The sequence below is a fragment of the Falco punctatus genome (assembly GCF_963210335.1).
Source record: "Falco punctatus genome assembly, chromosome: 8".
Classification (NCBI taxonomy): Eukaryota; Metazoa; Chordata; class Aves; order Falconiformes; family Falconidae; genus Falco; species Falco punctatus.
The window spans coordinates 40,814,924-40,832,303 of NC_137588.1; the positions used below are offsets into that span (position 1 = coordinate 40,814,924).

The window sequence follows — 17,380 nt, forward strand, 5'->3', positions numbered from 1 at the left end:
GTCCACCAAATCCCCCAGGGAGACAGACAAGTGAAGCCTCCAAAGCCCAAGAGGAGGAAGATCTCTAGATAACATTGAATGTCGTTGTTACTGGTCCAGTGCTTATCAAAATGAACGTGCACATAAGTCTATATGTAGGTATTGATATAGACGTGGTTATATCAATATTTATATGAAGACAGATAGATACCATCACAGGGTGCTACGCGGATTAGTGGTACAATATTTTTGATGATTAGGAGGGATAGCGGTTGCTGGGTAAGCCAATCAGAAATCTTGAAAGGTTGCAGTAACAATGGCAGATGATTACTGAATTTTTTTTCTATAATACTAAAATTGTGATTATAAGAAATAGTCCAAATGTTTCTGAGAAATTTTCATTGTGTATATAGATAATACAGAATTTCATGGTGATATCTGAAATGTAAATATTGTACAATATTGTCATGTACAAGCGTACCTAATGCACACTTTATCTTTTATTGTACAAAAAATAGTGTACAAAATTCTTTGGTTTCTATTGAGTACACATACAAGAGACTACCAGTGTAAAGTGATAAATAAAAATACAGCCTAAATGCTTTTATATGATAATGTAAAAGATGCTGTTTTTGTATTTAACAGCAGAGAGAAGGCATGATTATGTAATACCTTAATTATGACATACACTTCACGCCACTGAGTGTTCATTGATACTGTCTGTTTGGAATGAACCTTGCCTGGAAGTACTGTACTCCATTTCAGGTCTCTGTAGGAGAGTGCAACCTTGCAGATTCCTAACGGGATGTGGGATCACAGCTCTAATTAATAATTCAAAGGCTGCAACTATCGGTTGCGTTTTTATTTACTTAGCTTTTAAAGTAGAATGCTGTAGATTTTATTAAAAAGAAAAAAAAAGTAGATGGACTATTTTAGTCAACCATTTCTGTAGTTAAAGTTTCATAGCCACCTGATAAACTAAACAGTTAATATCCCCCGTAACGTTGACCCCTCAAAACCCCTAGATTTATTAGCTTAAATTATCTAACGTCATTAACCATCGTGTTTACTTTTAAGGGGGCAGAGGCCCTGCTTTAATAATGTGATCAGTATTGATTACGGTTTGGTTTCGCAGTAGAATGAAAGGGCATGCTCCGCAGCGTTCGTAAAAGTAATTCCAGTATCCATCTCGCAGTATTAAAACAAAAAATTAAGGGTGGCTTACAAAACTATTAGCAACAGTAATTTTTATCAGTATTATGTAACATATCAGATTTATTTTATTTAAAAAGAATTATTTATACCATTAACAGATTCTTATATATATTAATGTGGCTGAAATGTGCAGGTTAAATCTATTAACCAAATTATTTATGTTATATTAAGTGAGAAATGTGAAAAATATGTAGAAAAAAATTAATACACTACAGATTTAAAAGTCTAAAGCTATGAGCCATTATAAAGTTAACGAACGGAGGTGTAGCACAACATTATTTCCATTTGATTTCATTTCTATTTTTGACACGGATGGTGGTGATGGTGATGGAAGCAATGACATCCTCTGTCTTCAAGGCTTCCCGAAATAACTCTCAGTTCACCATTCCCGGTCCCGGGCTGGAGTCCGTAACCCCTACCTCTTCGTCCGGGACCACCACTTACCTCAGATTTCCTTTTCCCCCCTCCCTGAATTCCCAAATCTCACTCTCTAGCTAAGGACTGGCAGTGATCAGCATCCTGGGAAGCTGGCGGTATCGCCACTCTCCAGGTACCCGGCACTCGGCGCCAGGATCACAAGTCATTGCTCCTCTTCCCATCCGCCTTGCCCAAGTCCCACACTCCACTCTCTGAAGGACATGACCGAGACCGGCCGTCCCCGAGGACGACAGGACCCGGCGGCTTTCCCAGCCTCGGCTCTGGCGTGCCAGAGCGGGCAGCACTACCTCCGGGCTGGCCCCTGGCCTTTCTCATGGCTGGCGAAACGGCTCCCACTGCTCCTTCCCCCGCCCGAGGGATCGCAATAGCTACACTGGCTGCAGGGGCCTGGAGGGAGGCAGGAGCCCTTCCTTCCGCGGGGTAGGTTCATTTGTCTTTTTGTAACGCCACCGTCCTCCATGCAAGCTCATGTGAAGTGATTGATTTTATTAATTTAAAAAAAAAAAAAAAAAAAAAAAAACACCACAAACTTTTTTTTTGGGGGGGTGGGTGGTGTAGTTTAGCTCCCATTTTTCTGTTCCGAGTTGCTGTGTTGGTTTCAAGAGTCGATGTTGTCCGTTTGCCACGCCAGCCCGCTTCCCTGCTGTCTGCCCACACCCGCGTGGGCTCTGACGCCACCGCGTGCGTGCGTGTGCGTGTGCGAGCGCCTGCCTCAGTTCAGTTTCTTTCGCCCTTTGCTTTCTGTCCTAGAACTGAGTTTGTATTGACCGACCCTTCTTTTGGCATTTTAACTGATTAGGTTTGTACTTTCTCACCGATGTATACTTTACATCAGTAGGCCATGTAAAGTATTTTTGTGCACTTGATTTCATTGGTTAATAATGGCGTTGATGTGGGTGCTAGGAGTAGTTTGTTTCAGTCCATACCAATTTTTTTCTCTTTTAGAGTTTTTATGGTTTCATGTAAGCAGTTAATGTAAATATTGTGAGCATTACAGGTCATGCAGTGTTGTAACATTTTAAAAAATGTTGCACCTACTTTACGATTAAAAAACTGGTCACTCATACTTGAATTTTGCCCATAGAGCCATTTCTTTCTCTTTGCATTAAAGCATAATATACTTTTTTGATGGAGGCCCAACCCTTCTTTCTACCTTATTATTTTTTGTTTAAAAAATCTATATTTTTTCTAATAGAAGACTTAAAAATGAAAATTTAAAAAATACTTTTTGCCTACTTTCTAATTTAAGAGAGAATTCCTATATTTAAAAGGTGGAAAAAGAAAAAAAAAAAAAAAACAACCGACTCCATTGTGGAAAGTGGAACAACACTTTATTTGTCATTAATATGGCACAATCACACAAAACTGAACTGGCTGAGTAAAGCGAGCCCACGACGTCAATCAGTATCTCGGTAGATTAGGAAACTATGTGATTCTTTGCGGATGTAAAGTGTTACATATTCTTGTTTATTTATTTATTTATTTATTATGCTTTCTTTTGCTAAGTGGGTGACAATGTGGTTGAGTCATTCAGATGACGTTCAAATTAAAGGAAATATTCCTCTTTCTATTATGGTGCATTTTGTGAACACCATAAAAAATATTTTCATTTATTTCAGTGGATTTTCTTCATATTTTTACTTCTGGCAGAAAACATTTGGCTGGTATCAGCTGTAAAATTAACATCCACGTAGTTTAAAAAAAAAAAAAAATCAAAAAAACCCACCCCACTTCTGATGTCCCAGGTCTATTATCCTCACAGTCTAAGGTTTTAGGGGTTAAAAAGAACTTAAAATTTAAAGGTATTTCCTAAATCAGCTTTGCAGGAGGTTTATAAGTGATGTAATATCTTTTTGGAGTCCCTGAGTTTGATGGTATAGAGATATTAGAGGGCTCGTGGTGGACTGAATTACCTTAGGACTGCTACCTTTCTTAGCTACGGTTTGTATTTTGCTATGTAGGGTTGTAATGTGAGAATTCCAGAAGAGCAGTAGCATAAAAGTGCTTTTCTATTTTTTAAAAAAAACCCATTCTAGTCTTACTAAGAATTAGAGATTTTTTTAATATCAGTTTTGTAATTTTTGATAAAGTTGTCAATATTATGATTAAATCACCAGAAAAAAAAGTTACTGTGATGTTCTCTTCGGGGCAGGGACTGTCTTCCTATGTATTTATAAGATGCCACGATGGGATGCCCAGGCCTAAAAGGGGCCACGGGCACCGCTGTCAAATTAAATAGCAACCTACAACATGGAGGTTGATTTAAATGCATAAAAGCCAAGAGAATTCACAGTTAAGACTGCAGATCAAATTACCGGTCCTTAGTTTGCCTGCGGTGCCCTCGGGGAAGGTAACGGCATCAGCTGCGACATCCAACGGGTAAGTTGAGGAAGCCGGTGGCTGTTGGAGCTTGTGCTCACGCAATCCAGGACCTTCTCATCCAAGTCCAAACAGATCCACTCCGTTAACACAGCCCTCGGTCCCCTCCCTCTCTCTGCTGTTTTTACCAGTACTAACTGAGCAACTCAACCTTCACGTTTCACAATTCCCCAAAAAATGCCATTAACCCAGTGCTTTGAGCACGTTCCTGATCTACAAAGCCCCAAGCCCATCAATGGATCATTTAGTTCAAAATCCACTGTTCACACTGGTGGTGAATCAACACTGCTAGACCTCCAAAAAAAAAAAAAAAAAAAAAAAAAGGAAAAAATCCTGCCAAAAATAAATTTGTCTATCCCAGGACATGAGCCTGGGGGCTTCCTGGGGACCCCCCAAGCCCAGGGAGCCCACAGTCCACCACCCCGAGGGTTTCTGCCCTGCTGCTGGTTGCTGTGGACTTGCACTATCAAGGATGAGAGGCTAACTAAAAGAGCGAGCCTTTGAAAGTGAAAGTGCTCACCTATTTCCTGCAATATTGTCCAAATGCAGTGGCATGTATGGCTGTGATAAATGCTGCCTGGGCACATGTACCCCAAAAAGTCTCACCAGCCTCTTGCTGCCCTGCACCGCCAGCTGTTACTGAAGCTGAACTAGTCACGTATTTGCTTTGCGTTTGAAAGCTGAGCAGCGGGACGTCAGGCCTTCGTCGTTCATTTCTCTCTGCCAGTTTTTACAATGTATTTATTGGCTGTGAACACTTAAAAGCAATTTTTGTTGTTGCTTAAAAAAAAAAAAAAGATCTGATTGAAATCACCCCCACAAAAGCACATTCTGGGGAGATTTCATCTCTCGCGTTTTTACCTGCTGCGAGATAAGTGTGTGTCTGTAATTGAGTGCCAGCCCAACAGAAGATGAGGGGTTAGGATTTAGAACAGAAAAAGAAAAAAAATAAATATATGTGGAGAGAGAGAGAATAGTTCTTTCTGGGAATTTCTATTTTGGAAAAGATATGGGAAATGGGAAGGGTGTTGTCGTACTTACCCTGGACAAAGCGGTGTGGAGAAGGCGGAGCAAGAGCATCCCCAGGCATTCCTGCATATAGACCCCAAGGAAGCGTGAGCACAGGTGCGGCACAACAAAGGGAACAACGGCACACGCGCGGCATCAGCTGTGTCTTAAAATTGCCGGTGGAACTGGGTCCCAGTGAGGGAGCGAACTGGGTCTGAGCCACCATTTGAGCCTGGCTTTGAACAGTGCTAAACCAGTTCCAGTGTGGGATGGGGACGGAGCCTCTTACGGTCACATCCGCGTCCGGGCCCAGCGGCGCGGGACACCGCCAGGTAAGTCCTCTTGTGGCGTCAGTGGTTTCACTTAACTAACAACATTAATACCCGTCACTTCAAACCAGCGATGGTGTGAGAGGGGGAGAAGGAAAAAAAAAAAGCAATCTCGCCCTGAGGAAGGTCAAGGCACCAAAATCAAGGCTGCAATGCAAAAGAAATCCAAAACCCTAAAAAGAAGTATCCTAAAAATGAATAAATACTTTCAATTTTATATATATATATATTTATATATTTATACTACTCAGCGGATTTCTGCTTTGTATGTTGCAGAGTCTGTGCTATGAGGAACCACCAACTTTTCAGACAGGAAAAAAGTTTGCAGAATAGACTTTTTTTTTTTTTTTTTTAATCTGACTTCAGAAGTTTCCATCTCATCAAATCACAATCATTTTAGGCCTTTTTGAAAGAGAAGCAATTCTTAACTCTTGGTAGAAAGACTGCTTGTTCTGAGTTCCAGGAAAATAATTTGTTCTTCTCACTGATTTTTCTTCAGGAAGAGAAACACTCATAAAAATAACAAAAAGTATTGGGGTCTGCCATTAGCTGTTCTCCATCATGGGAGCCGCTCTGCTTCTGAGGAGAAAAGTGAAGATTTACCCCTGAAAAAAAGGGAAAACTTCTTTCTCCTCTTCTGTTCTATTCTGTTCTATATTCTACATTCTATGTGCCATGTTCTATATTCTGGTCTATGTCCCATGTTCTATAGTCTCTGCTCTATAATTCTATATTGTATTCTATATTGTGGTCTATGTTCCATGTTCTATATTCTATTCTATTCTATGTTCTATATTCTATTCCATATTCTATTCTATTCTTCATTTGTTTAGTTGTGACCGAAAAGAGAATCTGTAGTTCCCTGACTTGGTCTCATACATCTTGAGAGTCTCATCAACCAAAATGACAAAACAGGAGAACTTGTGTTTCTTCCTCCCAGTATCGCTGCAGAAAAGCATCCAAAAAGCCAACTCGATAGAGCAAAATTATTTGTCTGGCCACAAAGGTGTCATCACAGTATTCCAAAATAGCTACCCCAGCAGCACGCCTACTCCCTTGCCCAGTTAACTTACTGTGTGCCAGCCATCTCAAGCCTGCTCTTCATTTTTCAGATATCCAAACATGTATTTTACAAAAAAATGAAGTTACTATAAATTATGAAATGTGAGGCTTTTGGCATTTCAGATAATGTCACGACAGCCTTTCTGTTAATTTGCTTTCTAAGTTATGAGGGAAGTTGTTGTACCTTATGAGCAAGGTATCGACATCCTTACCATATGTGCTTTTGATTGGCAGGAACCTCCAAATTATTGATACAGCAGCAAGGAGCATCACTGACATTCTTCTCTCCTCCCGTTATTAAACTTATGATTTTTATGTTCCCATCCCACACTCCTAAGGCTGCACTGGCATGCTCTGCCAGAACTTTTTTTGCATGATAAAGCCTGATCATATATGTGATATTTCAAGTGGAAGTGGAAATGGAAGCAGTATAAACTATGTAGAATAGAAAAGAGAATTTCAAATGTAAAGCAAAACCAAAGCAAACAAACAAACAAAAAAAACTAAAACCCAAAACGTTGAAATATTGATTAGATACCTGTGCTTTGAGTTTGAGGATATTGGCTCATCAAGTGAAGTCTTCAGGATATGATGCAGACCAGTGCTCTGTCTCCAGGTGAGGAAAGCAAGCTTGTCCGCTGCTGAGGAAAAAAATGAATTAAAAAATAAAAGGATTTAGGCCCTTCAGTGTGTGCTGTAGTTGTGAAATGAATTTGTGTCATGCTCCTTGAGCCATTAGTCTGAATGAATAAATGAAGCAAGCTCTCCCTGAGAAGGCGGCAGGCTGATGGGGCAAAAGCACCGGCAGCTTCTCCCAACTGCAGAGTGTCAGGACAAACCTGGTTCTACCTGAACCTTTGTGACTAGTAACTTGGTTGCAACCAAATGGTTAAAATAGACAATAGAGTGTTTGAATTAAAATAAAAATAAATAGTATAAAATACACACATTTTTAAAATAAGTACAAACTTCAGGAGATTTATGGAAGTACAAGCATGGTATTTACAACCCCAAAACCTGAATTAGGTCAGTAACTTTTATAGAAATTGCATCTGAATTCCTGCTTTAGCAACCAACTTGACAAGTTTCTGCACAGATGCTGAATGCAGGTGTGTCTTCAAGCACCTCTCCTCCCTCCGCGGGTCAGGGAGCGGTGGGAGACGAGTGGCTGTGAAGGGAGAAGGTCTCTGTAGCTTGGTGGCAGAGCCCCAGCAGCCACCTCATTGCATCCGTACAAAGAGTGAGGTGGAACGAGTTTGTCGTAAAATGAGACACATGTAGGCATGGAAACACATGTCCAAACTACGTGTGATTCTTGTTAAAATACTTGGAATAGTTGTGGGAGAATTAGGCTGAAGCCCAGTAATGGTGGGAATTAAATCTGTAGAGAGTGTTTCTATTACAGGCAAAGAGCTCTTGCTGGGAAAGTTTTAACATGGCTTTAGCTAAATACATATTCACGTTTTACAGAGTAACAGCAACATATCTGCGTTTGTTAGAATTGATCTACTTCACTAACAGCAGAGCTAATATTACTTAGGAATAGAAAAAAGGCAGCAAAGCACAGCAAGCAACAAATTATGAATTATTCAATGCAAATGTCAAGTTTTAGTAGTGAATGTGGATGTAAATCTTTTTTTGAAAGGCTAAGCGTTGTCATTAAGCAAGTCCATATGACGCTACATCTGTTGGATTTCTTTTATATTTATATCATTTTCTTTTTATGTATGCTGGGGAAAAGTATTGGGAATTTCCACATTAGAATTTTAATAACATCATTTCCCCAACTTCTGTTGTCTGCTGACTTAATGTTTGGTGAAGGGATGATTTTTCTGGCAGAGGTTAAACCCGTAACCGCTTCATTAGCTACCCAAGCCGTAAGTCTTCAAATTAAAATTTGTTTTTGTGGAGAAATTTTAGTTTTCCACATATCGAGCTCAAGAAGTCAGATAAATTTAACTATCTGCCATTTCCAGAGCATCGCCTCCTGATCTGGCGCTTTTATGTGATCTTAGACCGGGTATCTTTTTGAGTCACTCCATAAAAAATTCTTCCACATGTGTGTGGAGAATGCAGTCTGGATTGAAATCTGTTAAATTCAAATTCTCAAATCAGAGATAATATCTCCATAATGTCTCCAAGTTGTTACTTTGAATTGCATCTTGCCCATGTAAGCCACGGGCAATTCAGTCCAATTTTTCTGCTCTCTTCTGTCTGTCTTTATTTCAATACTGTCACATTTGTTCCCAGTAGCTGCAGTCAGACAAAGCCAGTTTAATTTCTTGCGAAGACGGGGAGTGGGGACGTACACCAGAAGAGCGCGGAGGTATCCATTACTCCGCAAATGTATGAGAAGCCTGTGCCGGGGGACTCCTATCTGCTCTATATAATCAATCTGTCCAAGTATTTCTATAGCTCTCATTATCCTGCATGCCTCCAGGATAAGAAGCTGAGAACAATGGCCCATTGTCAGTTTATGAAGCAACTTTTTCATCTTCCTTCCCCAAAGACTAAATACTTAATTAAGTAAATTAAAATTAATTATGGAATCTGTACAACAAGATCTTATCACATCTATCCCCCAAACTGAGCGCTCTCTGCTGTTCCTGCACACTCGCTCTCCTAATCATAAAATCACAAGCTGGTTGGGGTTGGATGGGACCTTTAAAGGTCATCTCGTCCCACCCCCTGCCCCGGGCAGGGACCCCCCCCAGCCCAGGCTGCTCCCAGCCCCATTCAGCCTGGCCTGGAGCACTGCCAGGGATGAGGCATCTACCACCTTGCCGGGCAACCTGTGCCAGTGTTTCACTGCTCTCATCGTAGAAAATTTCTTCCTTATCTCTAATGTCAATCTCCCCTAAGACAGGAGGTGCCCAGAGGAGCAGCGCAGGTGCACGGGTGGCTTTCTTCAGCAGATCCCACCTGGAGATGGGATCCCACCTGGAGATGGGAGCGTTCCCATCACCCAGCCAGGGACTCAGCCTTGTACAAAAATCTCTGCGTGTTTAAGATCAAGCGCAGTGAACCAGTGCTGATGATCAAAAATACACATTCATCTTCTAGAGCTGAGGCTGAAAGGCTTTCACTTTTGAAAAGATCATTTCATATCAGGCTATACTTAAATATACAATGAGCAAAGTAGGTTTCTAACAAACCTCAGAGCATCTCTGCATATTTTTAAGTGATTTCTTCTGCTTCATTAGCAAGAGGTTTAGACTGAGACAAATTCCAAAGGACTTGAATGTTGCGTTTCTATTAATTAGTTTTCAGAGGAAGATGTTGCCATTAACTATCTACAGTGATCCTCTTATTAACTGTCTGATAAGGGTGACTTAAGCATCTAATAAAATAATGGATTAGACGGCAAGAGCGAATGAAGTGTATCATGAGGATAGTTGAACCTGCAGGAAAATGAATGCAATTATTTACCAAATGAAAGGACTGTGTTATAGGTTTATTGATTTTGTCCTTAAAACTTTTAGGAGATGAACACCTCGAAGATGTCAAGTATTTTTAGAACAACAAATGTACCCATTCCGCATGTTGGGCAGAACCAGGAGGCAGTTTCTCAGCAGCGTGTGCAAGTACCAGCTGGATGAGGCCAAGGAGGGACTGTCCCCACCCTGGGGCAGGGGGTGAAGAGCAAGCAGACACCCAGAGGGAGCAGTGGGGGTGGCTGGGAGCAGCACCTCTCCCCAAAGTAGCTATCGACCCATGGCGGCGGCGGCAGCAGCAAGCCCAGCAAAGCAGCAGGCACAGAGGCTGTTCTGCTGTTGCCCACCATCCTGCTGTCCTGAGCTGCTGCTTATGTTTAGATCTGATTTTGCAATAAAGAAGGATTAATGAATATTAATTTAAGGAGCTGTAAACAGAGCCTCGTGATTCAGGCACTCACACCTCGGGGGTGTGTTCAGTAGGAGCAGTCGCAGGGAACTGTAAACATGGACGGCTCTTGCAGGATGCGAGTGTGTGATGGCGTGGGTCTACCTGCTGGGTCTCGCAGGCTTGGGGTATAGAGCATGGAGCAGAGAAGCCCTGCTGGGTTACTCATTACAGTGCTGGGATCATAGAAAAGATAATACGTGATGCTCCCAAAGCAGCAGGCTCCAGGAGAAGAGGCAGCGAAGCAATGTGTCCTACAGCACACGCAGTCACCTGTCCCTGCAGTAACTCCAAGTTACCTCTCAGCTGTTCTGCTGTAGTGGAGAGTGGTCCAGCAGCCAGGCTGCTTCACCGCTTTTCTCACTCACTGAAAAATTACCACCAGTGGAAGAAAAGATGCTTTTTGTGCTCCCTTCCTTCAGCCCCACACTGTTCCTGACTACAGGAAAAGCAGATTTTATTGCTGTGTTTCAGATGCTGGTGTGCAGCCCCCTGAGCCCAGCTGTTGGGGCATCATTCAGGTAATCTGGATGGGCAGTACTGGGGGTCTTCCTGAAATGGGACTAATAATGTGTTACAGAGCTGTAACTAATTATATGGCCTTTAACTATCAGGCTCACAGAGTTGTTCATGGGGTTTTTTTAACGATCCTTAAAATAATGAATGTGATTCCTTCCTGATAGTTTCCATGAGTTAGGGGCCTCCTAAATCAGGTTTATAATGTGCTAAGCCTAAAAGAGGTTTATTTCAACTTTGTTCTTCAACAAAACCAAACGCAGGTAGAGCATGGCTTCTGATCAATGTTTGCATTCTCTTGTCTCTGAAATGAAAGAATAAGGAAAACGTCTTAAAGTTTACATTTCTCAGAAAAAAGAAAGTTTTCTTTTAAAACCTCTGACATTGCTGGTGCAGAAAGGCATCGGGGCCCACTGCTTTCAGGTAAATAGCCATGAATCTAAAGTTTGCTTGTCTGTCATGCTCCAAAATAGCTGTTCTTAACTGAAGTTGCACATTATCTTTTTTGTCTGACATTTGAATTAACTCTTATTTAAGCCCTGTAGACAATTGTATCTATTCAGTTTTTCAGAGAATTCAGAAACGTGGGCAGGGTTTGAATATTTTTTAGAGCATCTTCTAAGAAGCGTGTTCTAAGCACAGTCTGATCTCCAGAGTAGACTCAGCTGAATGTATTCCTGCTCCCAACCACCTTAGCTAGGACTCTTGCCATGGTTACCTGCTCATACACCTGGGTCAGAGCTTAATGGATTTGAATGGCCCATGAAAACTGGATCGCCGTTCCACAAAGGATGCTGCATTTGGAAATGTCTTCTCCCTTCAGTCACACTGACCTGCTTCGCCCAGCTGCTACGCAGCTCTGGCTCCCAGTGCCAGGAGGAGACTTGGCACGTTTGTTGCATCACTGAAGGAAAATAATTTCTTGACCTGCACACATGACTTTCTTAAGGAGAAATCGGCCAAGCAGCACGGTGTGTGTGACTTTCTCTCTGTTTAATGCTAAAACAGAGAACCTAGTTTGAGGCTAAAAAACTATGCTTAAAAACAACCCCCTAGCCCCAAAATAGTGGTGCAAGGGCTCTGCCTGTGGGAAAGCCTCGGCCAGTGCTACTAAGCAGAGCACTGCATAATCCTTAACAGTTTTTAAGCTCCATCATGCTGTGTGACTTCTTCCTCTTGTTCTGATTGGGATATCATCCCGCAGTAGTAATCATCTTCTGATTTCCAGCCTGCATTTGCTCAAAGTTTGTTTTCATCCATTTCTTCTTGTTCTGACAGTTCTTCAGCTTCCCTCTCTGGCTATGTAATTGCTGATCCCTCTACAGCCAGCGATCATACCCCTCCTCGGCTTTCCTTCTGTCAGAACAAGCAAGCAGCACACCTCTCAGCTCTTTCCGTACAATAGTTTCTCCAGTCACTTGGTTATTTTGGCAGCCGTTTGTTGCCGAATTAGGTAATCAGTTATACCTTGTATTTGAGAAGCAGTCTCAGCAGTACGCTGGAGGATAACACCAGTACATTGCTGTTTCTCTCCTAAATACCTTTAAATCATCCGAGCTTGGATGGAAGGGTACTTGGACCCTGTGTTCACGTTGGAATCAACTAATGTAGCTGGTGGTTAGGTTTTTTTCCGGTTAACATGGTATCACTTTTTTGGCCCAACGTGTGTTGGGGGTTTTTTGAACTAGGATTAATATATGGCACTAGATATCAGACTGCAAAGCATTAATACAAAAAAAGCATTAAGATAAAATTTAACATTGCTATACAAGAGGGCATGTAATGTAGAGCCTGTGCCGCACAGTTTGTGCCATAATGCCCATAATTAAGGCAATCGCTGGACTGGTGATTGACTTGCTTGTGCCATTTGTATTCCCAGTCCTAGTACAGCAGCAGAAACCTGACATCTCCACGCAGGAATGTGCCCCTCGCTGAGCATGTGAACTTGCCCACGGTAATGAGAGAAATGTATTTGTAGGCATGTAGGCACACATCTTGCAGACAGCAGCTCCAGCTGGCTCTTAAACAAGCTGCATCGTATGGTCCATTCTGCCCCTGAATAACATGGCACGGGTACTTCCCTCATCCACATTTTCCATCTTTCAAGGGCTTTGACTGTCTTTTTATTCTGAACAGTATCTTTTAGACAGCACAGAGCCCTGATCTGTAACTAGATCTGCCATACACCAACAGTAATTGGCAGTGGTATTTCTCAACCAGAGCCAAATGGACCTGTTTTATTTTCTTGGCCATTTGCTTTACTGTGTGATCTTCTTCAAATAAATGCATGATCAGAAAATGGGAAGATGCCAATGAGCTCAATTTTGGTATTGCTTATGTTACGGGAGGTATTGACGCTGCCACATCACCGCCTCTTCTCACTCTGTCATCCAGCATTTACTTTACCAGCAGGAGCTTTTCTGCATCGCTTTCTCTAAAGTACCAATTTCTTGTTGGGTTTGATTGTTTTCCTAACTGCCCGTTCTGGTTAGTCTGGCACTGAAGAAAACTTGCTCCCTGGTGAGGAGGCTCCTGGAAAAAGCCTAAAAATGAACTCATTGCTTTGAAGCAGACACTTGCAAGAAAAAATGAGACAACCCAGTGTCTTCCTCCATTTCTCCTCTTCTTTTGCTTGCTTATTCTGGCTAAATCCTCTTTATAGCAGGGAGATCCCAATCATCTTCAGTTATAGGGTTTTATAAACTATAGGAGAAAAGTAGGATGTCCTAAGATGGTAGGGTTTACAAATCCACAGGGGGGGATGTTGGTCAATGAAAGAAATGAGAGTACAGAACAATGCATTTTTTTCATCTTCCAGTGTGTAAATGTTGCAATTCTGAATATAGCATTAAAAATATTTCCTAAATCTTTCTTTTAATCTCCAGAGTACTTCACATCTGGCAGCAACTTGCAATACATTGCAGAATATTCTGGAAAAAATGAAAGACTGTAAAAGCTTCATCTTCTACTAGGATGTGATTTAGCAGAAATACTCTGTAACAGATTGAATTATGTTTCCTTCTAGCACAGTAATTGGCTTCATGTTTCAAAATACGAACCACTACAAATGATGTTTCTCTCATGTATCCAGAGGTATCTCATATTTATATCTCAATAAGCTTATAATATTGAAGAAATATGTTGGGTTTCAGGCCTTGCATGACAGCTGTAGCTCTTTTAATCATAATTATTAAAGAATATTTGCACAAGTTTCCATCTCTGTCATTTTAGAAAAAAAATTTTGCAATTTTGCAAAACAATTTGCCTGCCTTGATCTCTGCACACGTTGTAAAGGCTCCACTTATTGAGCTCAGCAAATGTCACTTGTTGACTGCGTATTTCTTCTCGGTTTCAGCTGTAAATTAGCCTAGGGAGAAGTCTCACAGAAAATTAGAGCTTTTGTTTTAAGGAAGTTAATTGTTGATGTAGCTCTGATCCCTTCTGCTTTTATGTCAGACAAATACACGTTCACTTGGTTTGCTGGAATCGATGAGTGAGGGTATATATTGGGAAGTGGTGTGGGTTTGAAGTGGGATTTGCTTTGATATTTCTGTGCAAATCCATGTGATAGCTCACTGACTCATATAGCTGAAAATAAGTAGTGATATCAACCACAGAATTCTTTACAGATTTTAATTTTTTTCCTTTTCTTGCTTAGCTAGCTGGTCTTCAAAAAAAAACCAGGTCATTATTCAAATCTGCACTTAGATTAAAACTCCGGATAGCATCACTCTTACTCATGGATGAATCACACTGGAACAAATTTTGGTCCTACTGAACAAACTATGTGTTGCCTTAGTCATGTTTGTTTAGCAAATCACATGTCAGGCTTAAACTAAGCACTTGCTTAAAGCAGAAACTTCTTGAATATATTCTGGTAAGCTTGCATGTAAGATTTATACTGAGTATATAGGTAAGATTTATACTGAAAACTTCTCAAAGCAAAACTAGAGACTGAAAAATTCTGTCCAAGGTATAGGCTCAGTCTTTATCCCCAAAACACACCAGTTCAGCTTGTATAATTCGGACAGAAATAAAATGAGTTATAAGTGTTAAGCGTAAGAATATTAACCTGTTCTTTTAGAACACACTAACTGCTGAAGAACATGAGTTGCAAGTTAAATGACCTATTCTAGGCTGTTTAACAGTAAGCAAATTCAAATCCTTCTCTTTGCTGTTCTTTGTCAGTTATATTAATCTGCACATAAATATATTATTTAGCAGCACAGTGAGGCTAGGGGCCATCACGCCGAGCTGCAGCAGAAGAGCAAAGGCATCCAAGTGGTAGCGAGACTGCACAGCCCTGTGCTAGAGGAAGGAGAGAGCAGTTCTCAGGCAAGTCCTTCCATATCCAACAAAAGCCAACTTCAGGAGCAAAATGGAGATGTAATGTCGTGGGTTAAAATATGTACAGGTGTTGTTAGCAACATACCTAAACATACCTGTCTGCTGGACAGACCTGAAATGAAACTTGTTTTGTCAAGTCTATTTCCAAACTAATTTTAAACATTGCCCTTTGGAAGCGATTGGTAAGTAGCAAAAACCCACCCTGGGTGCGGTGGTGCCAGCCTGGCTGCCCACCACCACCCACAGCTAGGGGACAGGGGCATGCTCAGCATCCCCGCGGCCTCTGCTCTCTTACTGCTAACAGCAACTTGACCTTTCTCAAAGACCTTTTTAATATTGCTTGATCCTATCCTTATGCCAGCATCAAATGTGCACTGAATCTTTTAAAATACCACTAAACGGCTTTTTACACTAACAGGGCCATTCTACCCAGCCATGAATGAGGATTACTGGAATTTACCCAAAATTACAATTTAAAACCAAAACACAAAATAGGTAATGTAAATAAAACCATTTTCAAAAATATGTATCTCAGAACGGAGCACTTGAGAAATTTTGTTGAAAGGAAAGGCAGAAATGGAGGTGGTGAGATTCAGATTATAAATCACCTGGCAGATGGAGATGGGGTTTGGTTGGATCCATCCATAGCTCCAGCTCCTACATGCCTCGTGCAGAAACATTAAAGTGGAAATTAACTCTCTAACAGACTAAAGGTATGGTTAAAAGAGGAAAAAAAGAATCATAGAATTTAATGATTCAATTCATATTTTGAAAATATTCAAAACATATCCTGAATGATGACATGCCCATAGGAATAGGACAAATGCAGAAATGAGACTGGCAGTTTACAGCTAAACCACAATTCATTTTTTTCCAATCCATTGGAAAAAATATCATCAACTCTTCTGGTGCTGTAGCAGACAACAGCTCCACTCTCACTCTCAGCTAGAGAAAAGCCAAAACTTTCACGATGCTGGTTAAACATAACCAAGTCTCTGCCTGCAATGGAATGAAGACCTGAGGAGCTGTTCATCAGGAAATAAATAACCTCAACGATGTGCCAAGATGTACAGTCCCTTGTTGTGGTTGTCTTGTCATACGGAGAATCTGTCCCCTTTCCAACTGGTAGCAGAGCAGAACAAAATGCGTTATTAAAGAGGTGCCAGCAGGAAGGGACAGCCACGTATATGGAACCATAACGTCCCAATTTAGAATATGTTAATATATCCCAGGTGATGTGGAGTCACTGTTTTCTTAACCTTTTGAGTTGGTCATCTAGATACCTGAAGTTAGAGTGAATCTCATGAGTCTGAAACTCACCATCACATAAAAACTTTAGGGTAAACAAGTTGACTGGTATGAATCTCGCTGCAGGACTGGGAGAGCCCCATTCTCCCTTGGGAAAAGGGGGTGTTCATCGGCCCCCTGATGGCCAGCAGTCCGGTGAGATAAGCATGTAAAGCTGGAGATTTCAGCGCTGCTTCAGCCTGGGTTCTTTCCGCACATTAACCACAGATACCACTGAACCGAAGACAGAAAATAAAAAGGAAAATTTAAAACAATAGAAAAAACTCCCTCAGTGGCTGTTCCTTTGAGGAGAAGGAACATTGCTTCAGCAGCACTGCACACATTGTACTTATGCGCAACTAGTGTGTAACCAAAGGGTAAGACTGATGTCCTACTTTGGGTTCAATTCATCTCCATTTTTTCTCCCCTTTAGGACAGCTAAAACAAACCTGCAGATACGGACACCGTCGGTTCTCCTGACCATTCACGCAGTTGGTACGTAGTACTCCTGGGTGGGCAGGTCAGAGCTCTACATCAGCTGCAACTCCACAAAAAGGTAATCATCTTGAATTAAACAAAGCACATGCTGTTGGCACCTGTGTCTCAGATACTGAGTGGCAAGAATATATATTTTGATAGCACTAAATTTTCTCAGCCATACCTGGCAGCGTGAAAATGCTGAGTGGCTGAAAGAAAGAGAATTAGCTAAAAATTAGAGGAAGGTTTAGAATCCTTCAAAAAACCAAAAAAATAAATTGATGTTTTTCTCTTCTTCCTTCAAATTTGTCATATGAAAGAATGAGAAAATTTTTCAATATTACTTGTTTGTCTGGGGTTTAATGTATATTTTCCATTTCTATTTCAATAGATACACTGTTATGCATATCTACTCTAAAGTGACACTGTCTATTAAAAATCTGAGGCCTAGGAAAGCCTTC

At 41.1% G+C, this 17,380-nt stretch overlaps 1 protein-coding gene across 15 annotated transcripts in view; it reads left to right on the forward strand.

Moving 5' to 3' along the window:
- Positions 1-17,380, forward strand: part of MBD5 (methyl-CpG binding domain protein 5) — a 176,059-nt gene that overhangs the window by 145,389 nt on the left and 13,290 nt on the right. For 10 of the 15 annotated variants that reach the window (XR_013930136.1, XR_013930137.1, XR_013930138.1 and 7 more), the window contains one exon: positions 1-17,380. This exon is cut by the window's right edge. Coding sequence is in view for 7 of the 15 variants with exons in the window: in XM_080400051.1 (XP_080256177.1) it covers positions 1-72 (72 nt within the window). In the remaining 8 variants the exon portion in view is untranslated. The other 5 variants (XR_013930140.1, XR_013930141.1, XR_013930143.1 and 2 more) reach the window with 5 other exon arrangements.